Source organism: Pelodiscus sinensis, chromosome 5 (genome assembly GCF_052426305.1).
Source record: "Pelodiscus sinensis isolate ZL-2025 chromosome 5, ASM5242630v1, whole genome shotgun sequence".
Taxonomy (NCBI): domain Eukaryota; kingdom Metazoa; phylum Chordata; order Testudines; family Trionychidae; genus Pelodiscus; species Pelodiscus sinensis.
Window position 1 is genome coordinate 119,623,069 of NC_143056.1, and position 25,674 is coordinate 119,648,742.

General features: G+C 41.2%; 1 protein-coding gene across 1 annotated transcript in view; it reads left to right on the forward strand.

The window, feature by feature from the left end:
* The window catches only part of LOC102443629 (uncharacterized), a 119,105-nt gene that overhangs the window by 11,959 nt on the left and 81,472 nt on the right, over window positions 1–25,674 (forward strand). The window contains exons 5-17 of the mRNA XM_089778837.1: window positions 993–1,227; window positions 3,370–3,496; window positions 5,756–5,843; window positions 7,684–7,793; window positions 10,518–10,725; window positions 14,836–14,958; window positions 16,552–16,672; window positions 18,268–18,406; window positions 20,886–20,990; window positions 23,299–23,368; window positions 23,571–23,708; window positions 24,924–25,085; window positions 25,506–25,600. Of these exons, the coding sequence (XP_089634963.1) occupies window positions 993–1,227; window positions 3,370–3,496; window positions 5,756–5,843; window positions 7,684–7,793; window positions 10,518–10,725; window positions 14,836–14,958; window positions 16,552–16,672; window positions 18,268–18,406; window positions 20,886–20,990; window positions 23,299–23,368; window positions 23,571–23,708; window positions 24,924–25,085; window positions 25,506–25,600 (1,721 nt within the window). The remainder of the gene's footprint in view (window positions 1–992; window positions 1,228–3,369; window positions 3,497–5,755; window positions 5,844–7,683; window positions 7,794–10,517; window positions 10,726–14,835; window positions 14,959–16,551; window positions 16,673–18,267; window positions 18,407–20,885; window positions 20,991–23,298; window positions 23,369–23,570; window positions 23,709–24,923; window positions 25,086–25,505; window positions 25,601–25,674) is intronic.

Here is a 25,674-nt window from a genome sequence, read left to right on the forward strand (position 1 = left end):
TCTCTACCAGCTCAGTATTATTCTGTGATAGGTTCACTGCATCTACATTCCAGTTTTTCTTCAAAAGTATCTCATGCCTTTAACAAAGTTGGTTCCATCGAAGACAAACTGCACAAACAACAAGTTTTTCAGTTCACTGGCAATTCCAAAAAATATCAAAAAAAGGAAGTTTTGTTTCAGTTACACCAACAATATTTTAATGTTCAGCAAATCAAAAAGTAGAAAAAAAATCATTTGACACAAAAAAATCTTCCTCTTTCATTTAACGTTTAATGAAACATTTAAATTTTTGTCTATTTTCCAATATTCAATTTTTTAAATACAATTAAAGGAAATTATGGAACAAGAATAATTTTGAAATAAAATATTGGAGCATTTTGTTTTGAAGATGTAAATAAATGATATATATATATTTTTGAGTTGAGGGAAAGTTTCCAGCCAAAACAATTTTTCCCAAAACAACATGAATTTGTGGACTGTTCCTGTATTGCCAAATTGGCATTTTTCACCAAAAAAGTTTTGTACAAAAGGTCACCTACCTCTACATATTAATATCACAAGAGAGAGAAAGCACACTACAAACCTGGTATTAAGACACATTTTCTGGGGCAGTGAGAAGAAAAATTGCTATGGTGTTATCCGAGCTGTATTTCCCCTGTATATAAATAGCCAGCTCAAATGTGTGTCAGAGCATCTTTCACAAACACTGTGTTCACTTAAAATTTAAAAGAGAGAAAAAAATAAGATGACCCAATGCAGATGTCATTCAGAGACAAAAAATAAAGGAGAAGAATTACAGGTATATAGATACTCTGGAAAAAGAATAGATCCGAACTTAAACATAAATTCAGTTTCTCTGAGAGTTTTTTTAAATGTCAAGCTCGTCAGCATTTCCAGCTATTAGAACACCTCTGGTAATGTTTGGAATGACTGTCAGCCTCATCAAACATGGCATAAGACAACCTAAATACATTTTCTCTTTCCTTTCTTAGACAAGGGCTCATGTTCTACCTGGGGTGCAGGGCATTTCTCTACCTTTGATAATTATTTGTATGACTTCTTTGGGACCTGCAACTACATCATGGCTACCGTATGCAATGATGTTACCCCAGACTTCAACATCCAGTTCCGCCGTGGGATGAACAAAAAAATTGAAAGAATCATCATTGAGATGGGAGCTGTCATCGTCATAGTTGAAAAAAGCATCATTGTAATCAAAGGTGTTGGGTAAGCTTCAGGGATATATCAAATCACAGTGAGTAATGAAAGGCAAGAAGCTATGTGAGATACACTAGATAGCTCTGTGATGGTACTGTAGAGACAGCTCAGTCTCTCCATTTCAGTTATCCATTTCATGCCCAAAGTGCATTAATAAATTATAGAAATTAGACACAAACTATCTACCTAGCCACCAACTTTTTCTCCTCCTATGAAAGCAGATTATAATTGCCAAATAAATGTACATTAAATGTAGACTACACCTATGGAAAATACTCAGTGTGAAGCCAAAAAGCAGGTAAAATATCTCATCTCACAATAATTCCCAAATTAAAACTCTATTGACATAAACCTTACAGAGGTCTTCTGTGAGACTAGTTCTAGTTTCAAATTCCTCTGGGCCAGCTCACAAAATTAGGTGAAATTTAGAGGTTAAATATGTTTTGTTTTGAGCTCATTTTAACCTGAACTTCAGTGACTGTGAAACCAAACTTTTGAGTGTTGCACTTTTGTAGGGGAGCAGAAAATAGGAGAACCTCTAGAGACTTACTTGGAACACCATACCTGCCATGGCTACTTTCTGTTCTCATTATTCCTATAACTACCATATGAAGAATACAACAAAATCAGGGAAACAGATTGCTGGGGAGCTTTGAGAAATGTGTCAATTGCCTTCCAGAAGCTGACATTCCCATAACGAAACTTCAGCAATGTTCATGAATTAGGCAACTCTGAGTTTTTGCCTGTGGTAAACACAGAGAAAGGATATGGATGGCTATAGAAATTTCATATTTTATTATATTCCCCTGTGTATTTACAACTATAGTCTGCAAAAAAAAAACCACACCCAACAACTAAAAATAAAAACAGGTCTTGTTCCTCCAAGTGGACAGTTTTTCAACTACTGTAATAGTAAACTCACTTTGTATAAATTAATAGTCATTGTTTCAGGGACTTGAGCTTCCCACCTTCCAGGGAAGGAATCCTAATAATCTGGCTAATGAATCACACTGTGTCTCTGGCTGAATGACTAATTATTTATCCATGTAGAAACAGCTTTGGCTGCAGAGTCCCACATCAGAATATTCCATAGGCCAGGGGCTAGAGCACTCTCATGCAACAGAGGAAACCAAGTTCAGACCCCTTATCACCATTAGGCAGAGGGAAGAACTGAACTTTTACCTCCCACATGAGTGCCCTAACCCTAAAGCTTATCAGAGAAATTATATCAGCACCAGCACCTTCAGCTATTATGTGGCTCTAGCCCCTTTAAAAACACCCAGGAACAAAATGTTTCAGGTCATACAAAACATTGCATGAGACCTGAAATGGACTTCTTTGATTCGCTAATTTTTTTTACAATTTTCAAATTCAGTTAGACCCGAGCCAATTTTTTAAAATTATTTGGAACTGCCAGCGAGCCAAAAAAATTAATTCACCTAGCTGTTCTCATAACTTATACTTCCATATGGCAAACTACACTGAAAAATACTCGGCTTATGATTGATTTGCAAGGACAATTATAAATGAATGGAACTGCTTTTTAAAATTGGTGTCCCCATACTACAATGATGAAATGTATTCAATATATATTTACACTTTATCATCACTGGTCTGTAGCATTAGGGTTTAGCCACTAGATCCCAGTCCCATTCCTGCTACCTAGCTCTCATTATGTGATTCCCCTTCACAGTGCCAAGCCTCAGCACTAGGAGATTTCCTATATGAACACTGACTGTGATGCTCATGACCTCTTCAGGGTCATGAGTGACAGCTACTGCTACTCAGACAATGTGTGTGTGGAGATACCTATGAAGAGATTAGCAATTGCTTTATAAAATCCAAACCAGTTATTCCCCCTCAATCCATATGTGCTTTTCCCATGCTGATTTTTATTATAATAATCAGGCCTTAGCTGTATATTGTTGGTCTTTTTTTAAATTGTCTGGCATTCAGTAGCATTTTTCAAATATCCTGAAATGTCCCAGCTACGAGGGAACAAACAAAGCTCTTTCTTAATTTGCCACAAAATACCCATGGGGTACACAGATAGCTATGCAATATCTCAATACAAAACAATGGCTGCCTAGAAGTACCAGATCCTACCATACGTACATTTACATAATAGGATTAAACTTTTTCTCTTAACAGTGTCATCAAATTGCCATATACCAGCAATGGACTCCAAATTGCACCTTTTGGACGCACTGTCCGCCTGGTGACCAAGCTGATGGAGATGGAGCTGATAGTCGTCTGGAACAACGACGACTATCTCATGGTGAGTAAAATCTTGTCACAAATCAAAAGAGAAACTTTTGCTGGAAAACTAAAAACTTGCTAGCCCTAAATGGGTGTTTTTATGTGCATGTATTGTTGTTATTTATACCGAGATTGTAAATGTGTCCTTTAAAAGTCTTTAAGTGTATGGAATAATGGCTCCTAAGCCTCCAAGGTGAGGACAGTATAGGCATTTACTCACCATTTCAATGGATGTAAGTATATAAAAATACATAAATCACAGTTTTCTTCTCACTGGCCATAATGCAGGTTAGTAGAAGATGTTGTCATTACTATTAAGTGCTTCACTGATACTTCAGAGAGGTAGAGGGAGTCATATTGGAGATCTAGATATATAGGGTACCCATATTTCCCCACGCCAAATACAGAACACCAACGGGGGGGTGGGTGAGGGGCTGCCAGTGCTTGGGGCTTTAGCCCAAAAGGGGGACATGTGGCACTCAGGGCTTCAGCCCTACAGTGGTGGGTGGGCGACACTCAGGGCTCCAGCCCCGCAGGAGGAGGTGAAAGGGGGGTCACTGGCTCTCAGGGCTCCAGTTCCGCAGGGGAAGAGGAAGAGGGGATGCCAGTACTCAGGGCTCCAGTCCCAAAGGGGGGGGGGGACTGCCAGCACTTGGGGCTCCAGCCCCAAAGCGGGGGTGGCAGAAGGAGCCACCGGTGCTCGGGAGCACTCAGAGCTCCAGCCCCAGAATGGTTGGAGGAGGAGCCACCAACACTTGGGGCTCTAGTGGCTGAAGCTCTGAGTGCCTGCGGCTCCCTGCCAACCTTGCCCCTTTGCAGGAATGAAGTTCAGCCCTGCAGCATGCAGTGTGGGGAGGGAAGGGGAGCCACTGGTGCTTGAGGCTTCAGCAGCTAAAGCCCTGATCCCTGGCAGCTCTTCCCCTGCTGCAGGGGAAATACAGGACAATGTGCCTGTTTTTTTAAAAAAAAGTTGGGACACCGGCAACAGACCTTAAAAACGGGACAGATGGTCACTCCATGGATATAGGAATAAATTGCTTGGGACTAGGTGGAAGAACAGTTTTCTACTGAGAATGTGATCCAGATACTTGTCTGTAAATAAACGTAGTACAGCCGTGTTTCTCAAACTGTGGGTCCCGACCCCCTGGGGGGTCACCAGCAACTTAGAGGGGGGTCATGAGCAACTTAAAGGGGGGTCTCGAGCAACTTAGAGGGTGGTTGTGAGCAACTGAAAGGGGGGTCTCGAGCAACTTAGAGGAGGGTTGTGAGCAATTTGGAGGGGGGTTGCAGTATCACAAAGTTTGAGAACCCCTGTAGTACAGTATATGATAGGTACGGGTCTAGCCTGGAGCACCCTCTCCTACACTTTGCTGGAAATTCAGGCCTAATTCTCTTCTGGTGTACACAGGTGTAAATTGGCAGCAACTTCATTAAAGTCAGGAGAATAAATAGAATGACACAGGAGCAAAAATGAAACAAATAAGGACAATTAAATGCTCCATATTTAAGAAAAGCTCCTGTTTATCCAGAGTCCAGAGCTGTGACTATGATGGAGGTGGAGTTTAGAGAAAGCAGGGAGAAAAGTAAAACAAATCTAATGGGCAAGGACAAAAACTTACCAAGTCTTCAGACCTTTTATGAACAGATACGTTGAGGCGATGCCCATTTCCTCTTTCTCTCTCTCCACTGGCTTGGAAGATAGAAAAGCAACTGATGCTATGAAGCCCTAACCTAAGGCATCATTGCAGCAAAAATATTATGCACCTTGTTCATGTCCATAGCAGAAAACTACAGCCACACAATGCCTGTTTAGCAGAAACTCAACACAGTGTAGCAGCAATAAATCCTTGCAGGTCAGGTTTAAGATGCATTGATAATGCTCTATGGTGGAAACTAGCACATGGCCTTTTTAGAACTAGCTTAATAGGTCCTCGTTTGAAAGAGTACCAAAGCTACTACCTCATTAAAAGAAGCCAGATATATAAAATGTATTGATAAATTTAAGAAATCCTGGTAAATATGTTCTTTTAAAATGCTCAGTATGTGGGTTTTCTCTGGTATAGATGTGACATGGTAGACTCATGTATATTATCACCTGTACTGAGAATATATGACTGGGAAAAGAAGCATATCACTTTCACTTCTCTTCCCTCAAGTCACAGAAATTAACTAAAAAGGGATGACTTTATCTAGGTGTCCAAACTATGGTTAGTTGATAAGAAATATTGCCCACAGATATTTCTTAATTATGATATTTCCTTTGGTTTTTTTATATTAGGTTATGGTTGAGAGAAAATATATGAGGAAAACTTGTGGAATGTGTGGTAATTTTGACGGACAGGAACTAAATGAGTTTGTGAGTGAAGGTAAGATCTGAGGCCAGGCCATAAGGGACTACACCAGATCACTGAGCACACTGAATAGGTAGATTCTTGTACTCTGATTATCTAGGCTGTTTCTGAAGTCAATAGGACCCCACATAATTCACTCCGGGTACGTCTACACAGCAGGGCTAAAGTTGAATTAAGCAATGTTAATTGTGTGCCTTAAGTCGAAATAGCTTAATTCAGCTTTTGGCACTGTCTACACAGCAGGAAGTCGGAGGAAGAACACTCTTCCTCCGACTTCCCTTACTCCTCATAAAATGAGGGTTACCAGCAGTCAGAGTAAGAAGTCTTCCAGCTCACCATTATTTCAAAATAAAAGTTTGTAGTGGAGACATACACTATGTTATTTTGGACTAACATTAGTTATTCCGAAATAATGCTGCTGTGTAGAAGTTCTCCAAGAGGCCTATCAACCGTCACATCCTGGTTCTTCAGAACAGGAAGAGCAGGACCAATTTCTATATGTATTACTATAGCATCTGAGGTCCCAAAATCAGTTATCAAATCACATTGTGCTAGGCACTGTACAAACATGGTATAGAGCAAGCACCCTGCCTTGGGAAATGTACACAATCTAGGTTAATAACAAAACATGACATGTGGATGAAACAGCCAATGAGGGGACAATGAGGTAACAGTAGAACAAACATGTTTTTGTTCAACATTCTACTGTCTTAGCTCATCACTTGACAAGCCTTTATCAGATGCAGTTTCCTGCACACATCATGGAGATGAGTTTTAAGGAGGGAATTGAAAGGTAATAAGATAGCTTTAAAGAGTTTGATTAATTTTGTCCCACCTGTGGGGGACAGCATCGGAGAAAGTTTACTTCTTCTACAAACCCCTTCATTCCAATTGGCAGTAAAAAGTGGCATTGTTGAAAGCTAATAGATCAGAGCAATGAGTCAAATGGAGGATACTAACAACAGCATTTTGAATGGACTTTGGAGGGGGCAGGGAAGGAGAGGCATAGCTGTAGTCATTAATGCCAGGGAAAAAGACGGTTGCAAGTGGTCAAGATCTGAGTTTTGGAGATATGGAGAGAGGGGAGGAGGAGGCCAGGTCTTAAATTTATCAGGTAGGAAGAATCTTCACAATTTAGGCACATCTTGGGTCTAGGGAGTAGAGTTAGTAAACAATGATAGTCAGATCTCAGACAGGAGTGATTGGAGAATAGTGCTGTTATCCACATTGACAAAGAAAAGGAGGAGAGAGGAGCACTTAGTGGACATTGACTGTCAGTTTTGGCCCAGTTGAATTTAAACTTGAGAGCCGGACATCCATAAGGAGCCATCTAAAAGACACACTGAGATTTGGATTTGAACAGAGGAAGACAGTAGAAAAGTAGCATCATGTAGCTACGTCTTAGCAGGTTGCATAGGAACTTGACTAAAACCATTTGATATCATACAATGCCTTTCAGCCCTCATAAATGTAGGAGCTGGCACACACATTCTTATTTTCATCTCGATGTCCTAGGCTGATGTCTGCTTTTAGAGAGAGCAAGCAACAGCCTCAAACACAACTGTTATAAATCATGGGACTCTAATTTTTCCCCAAACCCAGTCCATAACCTGCAGTTATGTCTCTCATCAAGTACCTGTACACTTTCTTTCAGTGTAGATAGGCAGGTATGGTTCTATTATGAACTATGTTCCATTATTTTAGCAACATATTTTACTACAGAGTTATTCACAAGCACATTATATGGTGAGAAAACAAAACATAAGCTTTTCTCCATGGCAATGCAGAAACACGAGCATTTGCTCATCAAACTATTCTAGACTTTTTCTGATCTACTGTGTACCTCAATTTGCAGGTAAATTGTTGGATGCACAACAATTTGCTGCTTTACAAAAAATGGATGACCCATCAGAGATCTGCCCATCTCAGGAGATGGCAATTCCCAACATTCCTCGCCAAAAATATGTAAGTATCACTTTTATATCCTTTTCAACTGCTTGAACAGAGAAGTAGAATTGGGAATCATGAGATGGCAGCTGATAAGACAGTGGTTAACATCACCAAAAGACATATGGTGTGTCTAGACTACAGGGTTTTTTCAGAAAAAAATGGCCTTTTTAAAAAAAAACTTCCCCTGCATCTAGACTGCTGCCGCGTTCTTTCCAAAGTAAATTGAAAAAAATGCAGCAGTTTTTTCAATCGTGGAAAACCTAATTTATGAGGAATAACGCTTTTTTTCGAAAGTGTTCTTTTGAAAAAAGGTGTTATTGAACACGAACTGTGCTTTTTCGAAAGAGAGCATCCAGACTGCCTGGGTGCTCTCTTTCAAAAAAGCGGCTCACTTTTTTGAAAAGCGGCTCACTTTTTCGAAAGAGGCTTTTTCAAAAATATCTTTCGAAAGAGGCTTGTAGTCTAGATGTACCCATAGGCTATGTCTAGACTGCAAGCCTCTTTCGAAAGAGGCTCTTTCGAAAGATACTTTCGAAAGAGCCTCTTTCGAAAGATCTCTTTCGAAAAAGCGGCTTGCTTTTTCGAAAGAAAGCATCCAGTGAGTCTGGATGCTCTCTTTCGAAGAAGCCCTATTTACATTGAAGAACGCCTTCTTTCGAAAGAGAACTTTCGAAAGAAGGCGTTCTTCCTCGTGAAATGAGGTTTACCGCCATCAAAGAAAAGCCGCGTTTTTCGATTTAATTTCGAAAGAACGTGGCTTGAGTCTGGACGCAGGTGAGGTTTTTTCGAAAAAAGGCTACTTTTTCAAAAAAAACCCTGAGTCTGGACACAGCCATAGTGTTTGGAGCAAGGAAAAGAGGCTCTTTGCACAAGTTTGCATATTTTAAACAGACCAGAAATTCCACCAAGTGTGGATTTATACGGCTCGCAAATGGAAACACAGAAGCTAAGTGCACAGCTTTCTGAAAGTTCACACATTATACAAACTCTGCTGAGGTCAGTGTGCTTACACTGCTCTCTGTATTAGGCCAGTATGACTTCCCACTAAGCACTGTGTAAACTCAAAGCCATTCAGTGTGCAGCAATCGTTTTTCCAGGCAGCAGCCTCTCACCTGTGAGTGAAGTTAGTCAAACATGGTAGCCAGATTTCTGACTGGAGTGATGGGAGAATGGTGATATTGTCTACATTGACAAAGAAAGGGGGGAAGAAGAGGAGTACTCAGATGAGCACCTGCAAGCACAGAAGCATAGAATCAACTGTACAGTTTATTATGAATGATGGAGGCAGGGGCAAAGGAGGCAGGAGGCTGTTGAAAGGTGAAAGACTCCATAGAAGTCCAAGGATCTGCAGAACACTCAGCAGTTTCATTCTTCTATCTACTATGACATTTCATCAGGGGAAATCAAGAAGATTTCTGTTCCTTACACTAACTTTCTTGTGTTGAAGATTTTCTGGAGTTTGCTTAAGACCGACCACATATTTAAAAGCAAACACTTATTTCTGTCTTCTAAATGGTGCTGAGGTTACAGATATGGCTGTTCATTTTGGACTAATTATAACTGTATGTCAGAATATGCACTTACTTTACAGCTGTTATAAAGTGGTTACTGTTTTACTGTACATGGACACTATATAAATAGTGTGTGCTGAAAGAACAGGGATTTTTCTCTTGAAATGGACAGCATGACACTTCCCCCTATCCCTAATATTTAAAAGATTTTTTTTTACCATTCATTTGACAATCCAAGCATTCCATTAGATTTACGTTCTCCTGGAACTGCTGTCTCTAGTGCTCCAAAGAACAAGCAGGCAGTTACAATACCATTCTTCTCAGGATCATCACTTTAGCAGAACAGAGGAGAGAGAAATCATGGGTTCATCCCCATCCTGAAGGGCAAGGCAACTAATGTCAGGATCTAAGAAAGGGAGCTATTTGTTTGAACAAGAGCCCCTCTATTTCATTGAGTGGGAAATAGTCATGTGGACATGAGGAGCTGAACAGGGGTAGAGTTTTAGCATGGCTCGTTAAAAGAATTGTGCTCAGAGCCACTGTTGTACTTCTTTTGGCTCAGTCAGCCAAGCATTTGCTCCTTTAACATTGCTCTCCTTTGAGATGCTGTACTCTTCAGCAAATAACATTATCCGCAATGCCAGCAAAATAAAACCACATTCTTTCAAAAACTCAACATTTCACTATATTCCTAAAAGCACCACTATCTGTACGATAAGAACTAATGTCACCCAGAAACCCTATAGAACACATTGTGTTCTCTCTTGTAATCAGGCATAGGTTCACTCAATGACTAATATGCTCTTGGGATGCAAGGCACATCTGCACTTTGAGGGATTTTTAGGGGATGTCCATAGCTTCACTGTTCCAAAATATATTCTTCCTCCTGCTAATGCTTCAAGAGAGAACATAATCCCTGCATGGAACATTGTAATCCATGGTCATGGAAGTATGATAGCAATAAAAGAATGATTAGCTTTGAATATGATTAAAGGGAAAATTAAATATTTACAGATACTTTCTCCTTTAAAATGCATCATTTGTATTCTCTTCCATTTCCAAAATTCCCTATGCACTTTGATCCAAATAAATACACTAGTATAATTAATAGCTACAGACAATCTCTCTAGTAATGGAAAACACATAGTGTTCTTATTTCACTGAGATTTTATTATAACGGGGAGATTACTAGCATTCACTTTCTGTTTGTATTTTCTTATTTATTTAGGCCCGGATCTGCTCCCAGCTACTCAACCTTGTGTCTCCAGCTTGCAACGTGTCAAAGAAAGCATTTGTCATTCGTTGTCAGCTTGATATGCAGGACTGTAATGATCCAGGACAAAGAAATTGTACTTGTGCTACGCTATCAGAGTACTCTAGACAATGTAGCATGTCCCATCAAGCAGTCTCTGATTGGAGGAGTACAGACTTTTGCTGTAAGTTATAATGTTTTACTCTATAAGTTTACATATATATGCTATAGCTAAAGAATAATTAATGACATTTTTAAAAGCCACTAGAAAATCTTCCACACTCACAAACAAAGGAGCGATCTGGTTGGGTTGAATATTAGATCCTGAGATGATCTTTGAGCACATGGCAACTTTCAAGAGTCAGAGCTTGGTACCCAACAAAAACAAAAAGATGAATTTATAGCCCAAGTCGTGGCCCCATCATTCAACAGTTAAATCAGCTGACCAGGCCATACACTCCTAAAGCTATTTCTTTATCCAACACCTTAAAATCTATTTCTTTAAAACACACACACACACCCCTTACTCTGAAATGCTTGCTTTTAATTCTTCTGTCAGCTAAACTACAGTGTTGACAAGCCACTAAAGGCAAAGTAATATTTCATCTATAAAGAAATATGCAGGAATTAACTACAGGCAGTCCCCGGGTTACGTACAAGATAGGGACTGTAGGTTTGTTCTTAAGTTGAATTTGTATGTAAGTCGGAACTGGCGTCCAGATTCAGCTGCTGCTGAAACTGACCAGCGGCTGACTACAGGAAGCCCGAGGCAGAGTTGCTCTGCCCTGGGCTTCCTGGAATCAGCCACTGATCTGTTTCAACAGCAGCTGACTTGGGGACGCCTGGGGCAGAGCAGCTGGGGTGCTGCTGGGTTGGTCCAGTAGCGCCGAGGAGCGGCGCTGGGGGAGCAACCCGGCAGCGCCCCAGCTGCTCTGTTCCAGGCGTCGTCGGCGAGTGAAGCCTGGTCTGCTGGGGGGGGGGGGGGGCGCACTAGCTGTGCCCCCCCCAGCTGACCAGGGAGATGCGGGTGGCGGGACTGCCGAGACGCGCCGCGGTCCCGCCCGCATCCTCCGCGGCTTTGCTCCGCGTCTCCCTGGTCTGCTTGGGGGGGACTCTCCCCAGGAGACCAGGGAGACGCAGAGCAAAGCCGCAGAGCACGCGGGCAGCGGGACAGCCCAGACGCGCCGCGGCTGTCCCACTGCCAGTGTCCTCCGAGGCTTTGCTCCCCCCAGCAGACCAGGGAGACGCGGAGCAGCTTTTCTTGCCCCGGAGGACGCGGGTGGCCACGGCGCATCTGGGCGTCCCTCCGCTCGCGTCCTCCGGGGCGAGAAAAGCCCCGTTCGTAACTGCCGATCCGACATAAGTCGGATCCGCGTAACTCGGGGACTGCCTGTATCTGGTACAGAGGCATTTGATTTTTCTACTAGCCAGTAGTTAAGGAGAAGCCAAATTTATGCAGATCAGCCACCACTGTTGCAGTGATATTATACACAAAGTCCGAACACAAAGGGAAAACAAGCTACCTCACCTCTCCAAAGCAGAAAGACAAAAGACAGTAGAATTGTCCTGGATTTGGATCCCCAGGCATAAAACTTAAAGGAACAAATACCCACAAGTGAAACCTGGTGTGGGGCTGGGAAGAAACCAGGCACACTTCCCAGCCCCACACCATCAGGCTGCTTTCTCTGCTCCCTACATCTTATTCACTATACTCTCTAGTCCTCCCATAAATCGACCAGGGAAAAGAGCTAACTTTTAAAGGGTCCCTAAGTCTTCTCATCATCTCCTCTACCAGTTTATCAGCTTTTGCTCTGAAGTGCCACCCAAATAAATCCTCTCTCACACATATGAGATTATCTAAAAGATTGTCCATAGGTGCCTCCCTCTAAATTCAGGCATACAAAATCCTTACCAGAAAGAAATAGAAGGATTAAAACTCTGTTTTGAGAACATTCCCTGGGTTTTCATTCAAGGAACATGCATCCTCATATCAGCAGGAACATGTCCACAAACAACCTTCAAAATTATTTGCAAATGTTTAAGGTGCCACAGCTGTAGCACCTGGCAGTTCAAAATCTTCCACTGCTCTGAACCTACAGACCTTGACAGTCTTACAGTGGGAAGGAGATAAAAGACAAGGGGGAAAATAAAGTTATGAATGTGAGACCAAAAAGTCATTATTCACGGGAGTTAAATTACTCCTAAATATCCCACTTCCAGGTGATTGACCCTGTTGTCTCTCTTGGTGAAATCTGGTCTTTTGTGTGCATTTATCTTATACCATATAGATTTTACTGGGGGAGACTACTGTTTCTCAAATTGGAGGTCTTGACCCAAAAGGGAGTTGCAGAGAGGGGCCATAAGTTATTTCAAGGGGGTCATAGAATTGCAACCCTTACTTCCGTGCTGATTTCAGAGCTGCGTTGCAGACCACTCCAAAAGCAGCACCTCACCAGCAGACACACAGAAGTACCTGTTTACGAAATCCCTTAAAATCTGGCTGAATCTCTGAAGTTCTGAACAAATGCAAGTGATGGCTAACTGGAAGTGATTATTATTTCTCAATCAACACATATTAAATTATAAGAGAGATAATGAATGCCAAGAGAGAGATTCGTTCCAAATGTTCTTTCATAATATCAGGCTGTCTTTTTAAAACATTATTTAACCATATTTCTGTTTACCTTTTATGTATTTATATGGTCATTTTCTTTCATCAGTGGATAATTAATAAAATAAATTGCAGTACCAGGAACATCCTTCTCCTTGCTCCTTACTATTACTTGTGACGTCAACATCATTTGGTATTTAACATTAGAAGGGGGATGAATAGAATCCAAACAGAATTATATTCCTGAATCCATTATTTCTTTGACTTCCAATGTTTTATCACAAATTCTTTATCCTCACATTTGAAGCCTTGTATCATCTTGTCCTGCCTACACCTCTGATCTCATATCCATCTCTTCTCTCACTCCCTGTACTCCTCCCTGTCTTCATGTACTGCTGCTCTCCATCTCTGTTATACTTTTGGCTTTCTGCCTTCTGTCATGCTTCCTCCTGTGCTCAGGGAAATCTCCTGCTTCCTGCATGCCAAGTGCCACCTCCCCCTTCCACTTCTCTAAATCTCCCTTCTTGGAATTGTTCTCTTCTTTATCCCTTCAATATTCTCTCCCCAGTCACAAATTAGCATCCCAGTTTTGTTTGTCATATATTGTAAATGCCTTAAGGCAGCAAACCTGTCCCACTCGATATTTGTAAGGCACTGTACAATGCTGTATAATAATGCTCATTACTCATACTAAAATAGTATCCCCAGTCTACCCATTTTTATGACAATGTTAGTATTGTGAGCAGGCCATCAACTTAAAGAAATATTACTAGACCTTGTAGTTATAAAAAATATAAAGTGAGGATATTCAGAGTAAAGGTTAAAAAACAAATCTTTGTAATTTAGGAAATAAGAATATCAGGCTTCAAAAAACAAGTGCCAGAATCTCTGAAAACAGTGAGATCTGATTATCCACTGCCCTGCACCTTTTCATAGTAATTTGCACTTGGGCACAATGGGTGCGAAATGTTATGAAATGAGACTTGCAGCCATTCTGCTAGGAAGAATGTCTACATAAAGTGCAAGGCGGTAGATGATCTCTTGCTTAAAATTCCAGTGCTAATCTTAATTCTTCCTTCTCCCATTTTTCTTCCACTTCTTGACGGGAGAATCCTACTAGTTGTCACATGAAACACTTATATGTTCCCTGTTCTGTATGTTAATAATGATAAAGGGTGGGATTTTTTTCAAAGGCTCCTAAGTGACTTTGGAGCACATACCCCACTGAAAAGTAACAAGTCTGTTCCTTAAATCAGATGGGCACTATTAAAAATTCACACCTATGGCTTTTATTGTACACGGGTATAACCTGCTATCACTCTCCCTGCCTGGCACGGATATAGGGGACCTTAGGCTCATCTTTCAGAAGTGTGTCTCGTTTCTGGGGTCTGACACCTATAAGTGTAGGGTGCATTCAGAAAAGGTGATCTGATCTCTAAGCCTTTGTCTGGAATATGTGGATTCTGGTAAGTCTGAGCTAAAGAATGAAAAATGAATAGAGTGGGTGTCTGGGCCATGGTGTGTTCACAGAGTAGAGATGGGGAGTGAAGGTGGTTGTGCTAACAGAAGTGCCAGATACTCTGAGGGCAGGAGAGAGACTCATCTCTAGTCTCTATGGCCTGTGAGACGTTTTCCTTCATTCCTACCTAGAAAGGTGCCTTAATACTGTTCATTGTATTGCAGCTGTAGGAAAATGTTCAGCTAACCAAATCTACAAGGAGTGTGGTTCTTCCTGTGTTAAAACTTGCTCCAACCCAGATTACAGCTGTTCCAGTTACTGTACATATGGTTGTTTCTGCCCAGAAGGTAAAGTATCACTATAAAACTAATATTAATTTCATCATAAATCATTCATGCTCACAGTTTTGGTACCTGTCAAGCAAGTAGAAAGAGTCCAATAAATTAATACACTACACTGTGATACAGGGCACTATGGTGCTGGAAGGGCCATTTCTCAGATGAGATATAAAAACTGAGGTCCTGACCCTTTGGCATCCTTAAAGATCACTTGGCACTTGCTGCAAGAATAGAGAAGTAACTGTCCAATATGGGATAATTTTACCCTTCTTACTAAAGTTTCCTCCAATAGTTTAAATTGGATTGGATACCATTAACTTTGTTGTGCTAATCTTGTATGTAGTGGTGCCATGCGCTGTTAAGACAGTTGCCATGTTTGATGCCAGAAGTGGCTGCATTTCACTGGTGAAGAGAGAGATTGTGGTATGTTGTGCACAATTGGTAAAAGCTTCGAGCATACTTCAGGTTGAACTGTTCTACAAAAATTTAATTTATCACCATTATTGTGGAGTATTTCCTGAAATTTCAGCAATAAACTATAAGCAGATGGGCAAGTTATATGGGCCCATAGTGCCTGGATTCCAGGAATATTCCTAATCTGGGAGCTTGGCACCAACAAAGTTTGGAATTGGGTCTCTTCCCTGGCCTTACCTGCAGCCCCCCAAGTGGTTTAACTGAGCCTGGGGACCTCTGCCCCTATCCCCAGCAGTTTTATGCCTGCTCGCTCCATGCAGCTACCAGTACATCCCTGTGGCCCTGGGATGGGGGTATCTCTATGCATTGCTCCCACCCTGAGTGCCCCTGCATCCAATGGGGGCTGCAGAGGACGATGCCTTCTGGCAGCAGCATGTGGAGACCCCCCCCTCACAACCTTCTGCTGCCATAGGGGGGTGCCCCAGGTAGGTGCCACACCCTGCCCTCACCTCCCAACAGCCCTACCTCTCCTGTCCCAAATTCCCTCCAGCACTCTCCCCTCCCTCACACCCCTCTTGCCCCCAGACTCCCTCTCAGAGCCTGCACCCAAGCACCCAGACTCTGTCCCAAAGCCTGTACCCCAGATCCCCTCCCACGCCCATATTCCCTCCAAGAATCTGATCCCTCATTCCCTCCTGCACCCAAATGTCTTCAAAGTGCCAGGCATGTCACCCCTTCTGCCTCCTCCCAGACAGTGCACGCTGCACCCTCTCCTGCACTGCAGTGCCATGCCCCAGCCCAGAGCCTTTATCCCTTCCCCACCCAAACTCTCTCCCAGTGCCTGAGGCAAGTGTGTGTATGGGGGGCATTTTGGATGGGGGCAAAGAGCAGGCTCTGGACATTCAGGGCACACCAACATTTCTACAAACCTGGTACCCCTGAATATAAGGCTAATTCATTCCCAATGAGCGATCAACACCGCTCATTCTTTGTAGAGTCTCAGCACACTGTATATAATACGCTTGAGTCTGGACAAAAGGCTGAGCAGAAATATCACTCTCAGAAATGTTGTCTCTGCAAGGCATGGTACACAGGGGATATAACATTACAGCTCTGAGTGCTGAGGAGTTAAGTGGTAGCTAAGCGACCGAAAATGTATTTACCTAATTTATTTGTTTCTCTTGACAGGCACTGTTCTTGACGACATCTCAAAAAATCGAACTTGTGTTTCCATTAACCAGTGCCCATGCACTCTGAATGGGGAGAGATATGATCCTGGTGCTACCATGAAAGCAACATGCAGAACCTGGTGAGTGGTGGCAAGTTTCTCTGAAAAAAAGCATAGAAAGCATCCTTACCAAGTGGCTGGAAAATTTGACGTAGTTGTGGCACAGACTCTCAGGGGACAGCCACAAATGTGCTTACATCATCTGTGCACACATCTGTTCTGAACACTCAGAATCCTACAACTGCAATTGCTGACAAAGTAATGTATGTCTGATTTCTTGATTTGTGTGTACAAAAAAAACTCTGCCTTATACTGTGCAAATTTACAAGAGCTATCACCAGAGTTATCACTAATAGCCCATTTTGCTGGCAATCTGAACAGAGACACATTAAGCACTGAATGGGCCATGCAGACTTAACTCCCCATTGACCACTAGGGAAGTGTTTTAATAATGTGATGTTTCAAGATGGAGAATATTGCTGTACTGTTTCCCATGCTGAATCTATGCTATGGAGAAAGAAAGGAATTTGGTCTCCAGCACTATCAGTACAACATTTTTCAATGGTGATTTATTAATGAAATTACATGACTAATGGAGAGCCAAGGTGTCACAGGGTTCACTGACCTCAGTGGTGCCTCCTGCTGGCCATCATGGGGATTAGCTCTGCCAGCTGATGCTTTCCCTCTGTTGATGTCTTCTCCCTCTGTGTCCCTCTGCAGCCTGCTCTCAGCTTCAGGAACTGCTGCATTCTGTTTGTGGCTGGGCCCTCTGGCGAGGTCACTAAGGTCCTCCCCTTGAAGGGAACAGTCCATCAGCACTCCTAAGCAGTCTTCTCCTGTGGCTGCCAAATTCTATGCCACACACTTGGTAGGGGAACCCAGGCCCTCCATCTTCACCCAGTTTCAGTCCACGAACACTCAGCTCAGCAGTTCTGAGCTACCTCTCTCTGCACTCCGGCTCCTTCTCTGGACTTCTTCCTACTCTTTGGTTCCCACTGCCTCTCAGTGTACCAGCTCCAACAACCCTCTCTGTCTTCCCAGGGAGTAACTGCTGCCTGCCTTTCCCAGCAGCCATATCTGTAGCCCATTCCCTGAGTTCCTGCACAAGTGGGCCTGCTTTCACTCCACTCCCTGCCCCCTGACTTCTCCAGGTGCAGCCTGTGGAATTAATTGACCTACTCTACCACTTTGCTTCCTTCCAACCCTGTGTGAAGAGGACACCCTGACACAAAGGTCTCATCACCTACAGATTGAGATAAATAGTGTCTAATAATATGTTTAGCAAATGATAATGGAAAAGACAAAAAATTCACAGAGAAAAATAACTATATACACATTTTTATATGTTTCCTTCCTGATAAGTAAGTGAACATTTATAGCCAAAGGGGAAAAAATCAGGAAATAGCAGAAATGTAAGTTTAGAACATGAAATATACTATCTCATATTGGCTACTCATTATGGCATGTATCATTATCCACGGTTATCAGTTCACTAATCCTCAGATTTCCACAGTGGAAGAGCCGAGGGCTGTCACCTTCAACATGCTGCTGCACGGAGATATGTCCACAGACATGCCATTGTCAGGCAGCCAACGAATCACAAAAATGCCAGATGGTGGGACCAAATCCTGCTAGACTGGTATTAGTCATTTAATGTACACTTTTGTTTTCCCTAGTAAGTGTAGAATGGGCCAGTGGGATTGCAAGGATCTACCCTGCCCAGGAAGATGTTCCCTGGAAGGAGGCTCCTTTGTCACCACATTTGATTCCAGGTCATACCGATTCCATGGCGTTTGCACATACATCCTCATGAAGGTAAGTTGCTGAAATCATGAACCACACAAAATCAGCTGAAAGGAAGTGTCATACTTACAAACTACCTTTGTGCTCCCCTGCTAAAATCTTCCAGTGACCTCCATATATCATATGTAATGCCAAGTAGCATGTTGTTATTGAAAAAGATGCCAAGTGTTTTGCATTGGTGCATAATACAATGCCAGGAAACCCCAAACTCTTAACATTAAGAAATGATACCCTGCACAATCAGCTTTGGGATAATTAGTTCACTTTGTAATACACTAAGGCTGTGTCTACATTGGCATCCCTTTCCGGAAAAGGGATGCTAATGAGACACTTCAGAATTGCAAATCCGCGGGGGATTTAAATATCCCCCGCGGCATTTGCATTTACATGGCTGCCGCTTTTTTCCAGCTCGGGGTTTTTGCCGGAGAAAAGCGCCACAAGAGCTTTCAAGTAGGAATAAGGGATCCTCCGGAAAAGGGCTTATTTTCCGGAAAATCGCATCTACACTGGCGCTTTTCTCCGGCAAAAACCCCGAGCCGGAAAAAAGCGGCAGCCATGTAAATGCAAATGCCGCGGGGGATATTTAAATCCCCCGCGGATTTGCAATTCCGAAGTGTCTCATTAGCATCCCTTTTCCGGAAAGGGATGCCAATGTAGATACAGCCTAAAGGTTGAACCTCTCTAGTACAGCACCCTCAAGACCTAACCAGTGCCAAATCAGAGAATTTACTGAACCATGTGAGGTCAATATTGTCTAGCAGCATTACCAAAATTTCCACTGTTTACTGGACTCTTAGAAGACATTTAGGGATAAATTAGAGCTAAATTACAGCACGGGACACTGACAGCCAGGACTAGTGGTTGTAAACAAACTTTATAGGACTGCGGGAAACTTGGCCTCAACCATGGTAAGTGGACATCTGGCTAACTAAAATGATGCTGGACCACAGATGTTGCCAAACCAGGAGTGCCGGACTAGGGAGGTTCAACGTGTATAATCATTATAAGGATAGGCGTTTTGGTACGTGTTTTATTTCAAAGTAAATTTTTTAATTTTCTAAACTCAATGCTTTTTAGTGAGACTTTTTCTACCATGATGAAAGATTCAAGAAGAACTTCCCCTGTAAAGCAAATGCTGATTAGAGTATCGCACTGTTAGACAAATCTCTCATGTTATAACTTCTTATCATGGTTGAAGCTGTCACAGACTGTTGTCCTAGATAGTATCACACAAAAGTTCATTTTTTAAATTTACTACCAATGTCACTTCTAGGTTCAAAGGGAAAGATTATATAGATGTAAAATGAAATCCTTATTGTTGTTATTTGATAACATTTCAACAATTTACACTGGATGGCTCCAACTTGCAAGTAGGCATAATTACAAAATGGAAATTTTGTAATTCATTGTAAGATTTACCCACAATTGCCATAAGTAAACAGTATTTATTGGCAGGGTCTCCCTACCCTTGGACAAGTAGAGGATGCCTTAGCCTATTCGTCAACTTGGAACAAACAGAGAACTCGAAATGAAATTCCACTGTAACAGAAGTTGAGTATCTGTCCTAGAAAGGGCTGCCACTTGTTAGAGGAAAACACACTCCTCATAGTTTAGTTGAAGTCTTGGTGAGAAGGGGAGATTTGCATGGTCTGTACAGTTTTAGTTATAGGAGCAGACTTAAGCAGCAATTGACCTCCAAGGACTTGAATGGCTTAAGCTGTCTCTGGCATTTATTTTACCAGTAAATTGTCTTAGTAACTAGTAAAAGACACAAACTGAAAAATTAAAAATACCCAAAATCCAAGGTTAATCAAAAAAAGGCTTCCTTGGCACAAATGTTGATAAGATATTGGATGTGAACAACTACACAAGAAACTCAAATTTCTGCATTTCTCCCTGTACATTACAATGGCCATCATTAAAATCAACATTGCTAACAGTTACATACTAGTATCTGAGACACCACAGTATTTCCCTCTAGGGAGAATAGGATAAAACTGCAGTATCTAAGATGATAATGACTAAAAAAATTGACTTTTTAATTATTTTAAAAACTTTAAATATTTGTGCCTAAGTGCCAATTTTTGAGCTTTTACGTAACATGTTCAAATCCTGCATTAAAGGAACCCATGCTCGAAAAGTGAGTCCACCATATTCTCTTTTAAAGAGATGTTGGAGAGACCAGGCTAATCCCAATCTTAGTTTACTTTGGGAAATGTGCTGGGCTTTAAGAAGAGTCACTCTTTAGAAATAAGACATTAAAGATATATTGGAAATGTATCACAGAACACATTCTGCCTCCAATGTTTCAAGTTCACTTATGTTTTGTGAGAATGAGAAGTGTTACAAGGAATCTTATACAAACACCACCCAAAAGCACAAGTTCAGGGTAGAACAGCAAGAACAATTACATGATTTCACAATGATAAATGGATTTGGGGTATAATTTATTTTTTCCATACACAAACATGCTTTTTTTGTTTTCCTTCAGAGTCCGAGCCTTCCACACAATGGAACCCTGATGGCTGTGTATGATAAATCTGGTTATTCTCATTCTGAAACATCATTGAGTGCAATAATTTACCTCTCTACAAAGGTAAATAAGAGTGCAGTTCACAAGTCCTATGCAACATTCCAGTAGCCAGTTTGTCAAAGTTAATATTCGGAGGCATTGTCATATGAAAATCTGGGGGGAAGGCAGGGTAGCTACTTCGATGCAAGTATATTCCAGAATGATAAAATAATGACTTCAGAGAAATGTAGGATGTTACATCAGTTTAGCAAGTTGGGATGGCTGAACACACAGTGACCAATTTTACAAAGTGAAAAATCAGAAGGGGAGAGCAGGAGCTCTGCTAGGAAAATAATTAATCTATTCCCACTAAATATTATGACAGTAATTGTTGATTAAAACAAAGATAATATAAACACTCTCTCCCACTTCTTGGGTACACGGGATTGCCTGCAGATCTCAAGTAATAAGAGGCACTTGGCTTTCAGCCCAGCTATGCAATAATGACTCAATGTCCAGTCTGAGATATTTGTAATGAGGATTAACTGAGAAAAGAATCCTGATAACAGTCTCAAAATATGTTAAGTGCTGTTATAAAGAGGACTGTAATCTATTGTTCTCCATGCACTCTGGAAGTAGGACAAGCAGTAAGCAGCTTAATCCGCATCAAGGGAGATATAAGTGAAATATTAGCTGATAGAGGAGGTATCTGGGCCTTTAGCTATCATCTTTGAAAAATCATGGAAGTTGGGAGAGATTTCAGAAGACTGGAAAAGGGCAAGTATAGTGCCCATCTATAAAAAGGGAAGTAAGGACGACCCAGGAAACTACAGACCAGTCACTTTAACTTCTGTGTCAGGGAAGATAATGGAGCAAGTAATTAAGGAATCAATTTGCAAACACCAGGAAGATAATAAGGTGATAGGTAACAGCCAGCATGGATTTGTAACTAACAAATCATGACAAACCAATCTGATAGCTTTCTTTGATCTGATATCAAACCTTGTGGATAAGGGAGAAGCGATAGATGTGGTATGCCTAGACTTTAGGAAGGCATTTGACACGGTCTCACATGACATTTTTATCAATAAACTAGGGAAATACAACTTAGATGGATCTACTGTAAAGTGGGTGCATAATGGGCTGGATAACCATTCTCCGAGAGTAGTTATTAATGATTCACAATCATGCTGGAAGGGCATAACAAGTGGAGTTTAGAAGGGGTCTATTTTGGGACCAGTTCTATTCAATATCTTCATCAATGATTTAGTTTATGGCAGAGAGAGTACAATTATTAAGTTTGCAGATGATGCCAAACTGGGAGGGGTTGCAAGTGCTTTGGAGAACAGGATCATAATTCAAAATGATCAGGACAAACTAGAGAAATGGTCTGAGGCAAATAGGATGAAGTTTAATAAGGACAAATGCAAAGTACTCCACTTAGGAAAGAACAATCTGTTTCACACATACAGAATGGGAAGCAACTCTGTAGGAGGGAGTACTGCTAAAAGGGATTTAGGGGTCATAGTGACCTACAAGCTAAATATGAATCAACAGTGTAACACTGCTGCAAAAAAGCAAACGTGATTCTGGGATGCATTAACAGGAGTGTTGTGAGCAAGACACGAGAAGTCATTCTTCTGTTCTACTCTGTGCTGATTAGGCCTCAATTGGAGTTTTGTGTCCAGTTTTGAGCACCACATTTCAAGAAAGATGTGGAGAAATTGGAGAAGGTCCTTAGAGGAGCAACAAAAATAATTAAAAATCAAGAAGACATGACCTATGAGGGAAGACTGAAAGAACTGGGCTTGTTTAGTTTAGAAAAGAGAAGCGTGAGAAGGCACATGATACCTTTTTTCAAATATCTAAAAGAGTGTTACAAGGAGAAGGGAGAAAAATTGATCTCCTTGGCTTCCAATGATAGGACAAAAAGCAATGGGCTTAAACTGCAGCAAGGGAGGTTTAGGTTGGACATTAGGAAAACCTTCCTGTCAGTGTGGTTAAACACTGGAATAAATTGCCAAGGGAGACTGGAATTTTCAGCACTGGAAATATTTAAGAGCAGGTTGAATAGACAACTATCAGGGATCTAGGCCGTGCTTAGTCCAACTGTGAGGACAGAGGATTGGACTCAGTGACCTCCTGAGACCCCTTCTAATTCTAGTATTCTATGAATCTATAATTAGGAAAAACTTTAAATACAACAATAGTTAAATACTGGAATAGTTTAGCAAAGAAGGTTGTGAAACCCCTATAACTGGAGATTTTAAAGAATGGGGTGGACAAACCCTGCATTGAATGGTCTGGTTAGGATGGACTAAATGACCTCTCAAGGTCCCTTCCAACCCTACCTTTCTGTGATTCTCTGACTCTGATGCCCTCTTCTTCACAGGACAAAATTATGATTTCTCAAAATGAGCTTCTCATGGATGATGAACTCAAGCACCTACCTTTCAGCTCAGGTAAGAGCAAGGGAGACCACAATGTGTAAGATTGGATTAGAAATGTAATTCATCTGATCCAGCATCCTTCTTCTGGCAATGCATAATGCACTTACCCAAATGTGCAGTGGCACATGTGAAGGAAACATATATACATAAACAGATTTTTTTAAATAAGTAGATAAGTCAAATTAATTATTTTAAATCATCTAATTTATTTTAGGTGACATCACCATTTTCAGACAGTCCTCCACCCACATTCAAATGTATACAACCTTTGGGGTGGAGCTAATAGCTCAACTGTGGCCAGTGTTCCATGTCTATATAAAAGTTGGACTTCTCTTCAAAGGCAGAACCCTAGGTAAGAAATCCAGTCTCTTCCACATCTGATTATGAAGGAAGGAAGCAGTGAAATTATGCCTTTTAATAGTCAATTCTAAAAAGCTACAATGGCAAGCTACTGTGTGTTGATAAGATTTTGTTCCCCAGCAACTTTAATAAAAACAGTTGATAGAATTAGAAGTATCACAGAGTAGGCATAGCATCTGTGCTATTTTGTAATAACATTGTTTTCCCAACCTATCTTCTATAAGGTGTGCTTTGAAAAAGGCAAGAGGGCCGGTAAAGCCCTGCCTCATTCAACATACAGGTGGTCCCCAAGTTACAAACGCATCGACTTACAACCGTTCATACTTACGACCAAACTCGCATTAAGCACATTACAGTCAGTCCCTGAGTTACGAACGTGTGATCCACACTCATGAACAGCATGGTCACGTTTAAATGAATGGAGTCTGACTTACGAACAGATCAAGTTACGACCAAGTGTTCGGTATGTAACTCGTTCGTAAGTCAGGGACTATCTGTATACTTTACTACACATCAGATGAATCAGAGCACCTACATAACCCAACCTAATTCAATGTGCACCTTCGAAGATCACATCAATTATACAAGAATTCAATCTCTTAATTAGCGGTCATATTAGGGGATACATGTGTTTACTATGTTTTGGCAGGTTTAACCAAAAACGCATACTCTGCACAACCTCCTTTTGTTTAGAGTGCTGTAACCAGTGCCAGATTACTTCATGTGCTGGAAGATCAATTTCTTCAAGCTCTCATAACACAGCCAAATCAAGGCTAACTTTTACTGGAACGATCAATAACACTTCTCAGAGAGGCCTATTTTCCATGTCATATTCTAATTGCTTTGGTGTTACAGCAATTTTTAAAAGTCATAACTTTTTTTTAATTGGGAGAATATTTTCTAATTTTATTTTCATGTTTTAAAAGAGCTAAGTGATTTTCTTCCAAAAAACCTTTCCATGCAAATTCACCTAAGGGAAGTGAACAGAGTTCGTGAATTTTAACTTACCAAGCGAAAGAGGCAAAATTATGAGTAACTGAAAACAGAAATGTATAACAGAAATGCTTAACCCAGTTAATCTATAATAGTCATTACTACTCCAGTTATAATTACTGACATTTTATTATTACTATTCAGCAATAACACATCGTAAGTGTATAAATGTTCCTTGTTTTTCACTTATCCCTTGTGTTCCATATGTGATCAGGGTTGTGTGGCAATTACAATGGGGACACTACAGATGACTTCATGACCAGCATGGATATTATTGAAGGAACAGCAGCACTGTTTGTGGACTCTTGGAGAGCAGGGAACTGTCACCCCACAGCAGATAGGGACACTGATCCTTGCTCTATGAGTCAATTGAACAGTAAGTAGGATACCCAGACCTATCAGACCAGCCAATTTGGCTACCTCTTTCTGAGTGAATACTAAAACTTCATCCACAAGGAAATAGAGTTTAAGGGAGAAGAAGAAGACTATACATCACTGATTCCTTCTTCTATAGGAAGATGTAGATTTCTAGACTATAATTTTACTAAACCAATCTATAAGATCCCTCTCTAAAGATCTGAATGGGGGTTTGAAGTATCCTTGATAAATTGGAGGACTTCCATTAGTACTCCCCTGATATCATGAAGTCCTTTGAGATCTTAAGTCTCTGGCTTTCCAGTGATATGACTGACAACCAGTATTACCTTCTCAGTAAATTAAAATAAGACAAATTCTGCCTTCTTTTTCTTCTTTATACCTCTGTTTCTTAACATCCATGACTGTTTCTCTCATTTAGAAATGTCTGCAGAGACCCATTGCTCCATTCTTACTAAGAAGGGCACAGTGTTTGAGAAATGCCACTCTGTGGTGAATCCTGCTCCTTTTTACAAGGTAGGAACTTCTGCTAAGGTCCTGAGGTGAGGCAGTGAGAAATACTACATTGTTTGGAAACACAAGAGGGGCTT